The sequence below is a fragment of the Tupaia chinensis genome, unplaced genomic scaffold, assembly GCF_000334495.1.
Source record: "Tupaia chinensis unplaced genomic scaffold, TupChi_1.0 Scaffold138390_1, whole genome shotgun sequence".
NCBI lineage: Eukaryota > Metazoa > Chordata > Mammalia > Scandentia > Tupaiidae > Tupaia > Tupaia belangeri.
In genome coordinates, this window is record NW_006198287.1 from 2717769 (window position 1) to 2720442 (window position 2674).

At 36.1% G+C, this 2674-nt stretch overlaps 1 protein-coding gene across 1 annotated transcript in view; it reads right to left on the reverse strand.

Moving 5' to 3' along the window:
• LOC102494162 (defensin-5) overlaps nt 1-589 on the reverse strand; it is a 1095-nt gene extending 506 nt beyond the window's left edge. The window contains exon 1 of the mRNA XM_006161251.2: nt 341-589. Coding sequence (XP_006161313.1) covers nt 341-512 — 172 coding nt within the window. The 5' untranslated portion in view covers nt 513-589. The remainder of the gene's footprint in view (nt 1-340) is intronic.
• Between the last annotated feature and the right edge of the window lie 2085 nt (nt 590-2674).

Here is a 2674-nt window from a genome sequence, read left to right on the forward strand (position 1 = left end):
GTACATCTCAACACACATTTAGGCCCATCCAGATTCTAAAAGCTCTTAAACAGAGTAAAATATTCTCCATATAGCTGAATTTATCATTTTATGTTCAGAAGCAATGGCATGTCTCTAATCTAAAATCTAGTGAACTTCACCAACACATCATGGAATCAGAAGTCTTGGATAAATGGAATCTTTGAGAATATTTTGGCTCACATCATTTAATTTATAGATGATAAAATAAAGGTCCAGGGATCTTCAATAAAGTAACCTATATGTATAGGCAGCTATTGACTTGAAACTGTCTCCTGCCCTTCTCTAAACTCTGTAACTCTGCCATGTTGGTGACTCTCACCTGCAGCTCTAAGAGCAGAACTTTCTTCTCCTGCGAAGTCAACAGGCACATCCTGGTCCTCTGCCCCGAACTGTTCCTGGTCCAGAGCCTCCTCAGTTCTTGCTGGAAGGGGGTCAGCCTGGGCCTGGATGGCCACCAGGAAAATGGCAGCAAGAAAGACAAGGACTTTCATGACTGGATGTCACACGGAGGATTGGAGAGCAGGATCCTGAGTATGTGACAAGTGAGAAGTCAGCCTGTATTTATAGGTCTGCTGAAGACAAAGGATGCAGTTAGAAAAGGTATGGGGAAGGTGAAGGCTGCCTTTCTCCTCGGGTTCCTTTGATGCCCTCTGTTCTCTCAGCTTTCATCTCCGCATGAGCTTGTAGGTTTAGTGTATGTACTTGGTTCACATAGGTAGTGGTGATGATAGCGGTAATGCTATGTTTTCCTGTTTGCCATCTGCTTCAAAATTTACTTTTTGATATTGAAAGAAGACAAGAAACAGTGCTTTCAACCAGTAAGTTCAAATGTCTCTAATTTTTCAGAAAATGGGTCCTGCTCTCTCTGGAGGTCTGTACGTTGAAGCTAGGCTTTAGTCCCAATAGAGTAAAGAGTTTTTATGGCAAAATTCAAGGGGTATTATCTTTATGAATGGTGTTCTGATATTATGAAATGAGTAATGCAGTTGGGTCTTGTGTGGAGAAGTCATAAACCTCACCAGGTGATAAGTGAAATGAGCCCTGTTGGCTCCTAGGTAAGATCAAAGAATATGAATATATTCTGTCTTCATTAAGATATGATTAACAATTAGAAATTGCACAAATTCAAAGTGTAGAGCATGATATTATGACATATGTGTACATTTCGAACTTTATCTCACACCACAAACAAACATCAGCTCTAAATGAATGGAAGACTTAAACCTAAGACCTGAAACCTATAACTACTAGAAGAAGCCATGAGAGTCAACTTTCTGACTGTGATGCAGTGAGTTCTTGGATTAAGATACCAAAAGCACTGGGTACAAAAGGAAAAGAGAACAAGAGGGATTGCATGAACCTAATAAGCTTTTTGATAACAAAAGAAACAATAAACTAGGTAAAAAGCAATATAGAATATAAGAGGAAATATTTACAGTGTATAGATGTTACAGAGGGTTAAATAGAAATATAAAAGAACTTCAAACATCTCAATAGCAAAATAAAAGAAAATAAAAACCAAAAAAAAAAAAACTGAATACAAAACGAGCATAGATAAAAGATTACTTTCAGATGTAATTATGAACTTTACTGGACAAGCAAAATAGGATGCTGTCATTTCGTTTTCTATCTTTAATTGTATCAGAATGCTTGACATAGCCCCTATGAAAGAAAAATATTGTATGTTTCCACTTAACATATAACAACTCTCCACTCTCTATGGTAGAGACTGAAGATTGGAGGACATAAAAGCATTGAAAATAGTTATGGACACTGGAGACAGTACGGAAGGAGAATGGGAGAGGGGAAGAATATAGGGAAGGAAATTAGGGGGAAGACTAGAGAGGCAAGATATTTGGGGGACACAGTAATGGTTTATTACCTCTTGATGATAACATGTATAGTATTCCCAAATGGACTGATCTGAGGTGTATTTCATGTTGGGTAAATTCTCTTTGCAAGCCAAATAATGTATAGCAATTGAATGGGTAAAAAAAATAATAAGAAAAAAAAGAATAAAATAAAATTTAAAAAAATATACAGAAACTGGGATTTGAATTTAGGCTGTCTGGTTCCAGAGTTTAGTTAACCCTAGGTGTTTTGTTAGTATCAATTTTGCAGTATAAATTGTTTTGCCAGTTATTCTCCTCTACCCTCTCCTTTTATGTTCTCTTTAAAACTGAATATTTCTTCTAGGTGTAGTAGGCAGTGGAGGAGCCAAACTGTCAAAAAGATAATAGTTACCTCTCATTTAATGGGGTCATTGACATTTAAATGGAATTAAGGCTACATTTTCACAGATTAGTTCTTATTATACTTCTCTGACAGCCTTGACTTTGAAAAGTGGGTCTGAACATTTTTATGGTCCCATGTTGTGTGTGTGTATATGTATATATTGTCTTGACATTAGACTTTCAATGTGATACAATTCTCACACTACTGTTCTCTGAGTATAAAGAGCTTTTTTTTTCATGTTATTAACTGTTAGAATGGTTTATAGTACACTCGTTTATGTGCTAACTAAAAAAAAAAAGCTTGACATAGCCTCAGTTCACCTTTGAGTTATTATTTTTAATTTAAAAAAATTTCAAATGCATTCATGCAACACAAAGTCCTCAAGTGAAAAATTTGCTTCAGAGCCCCATTTCCTATT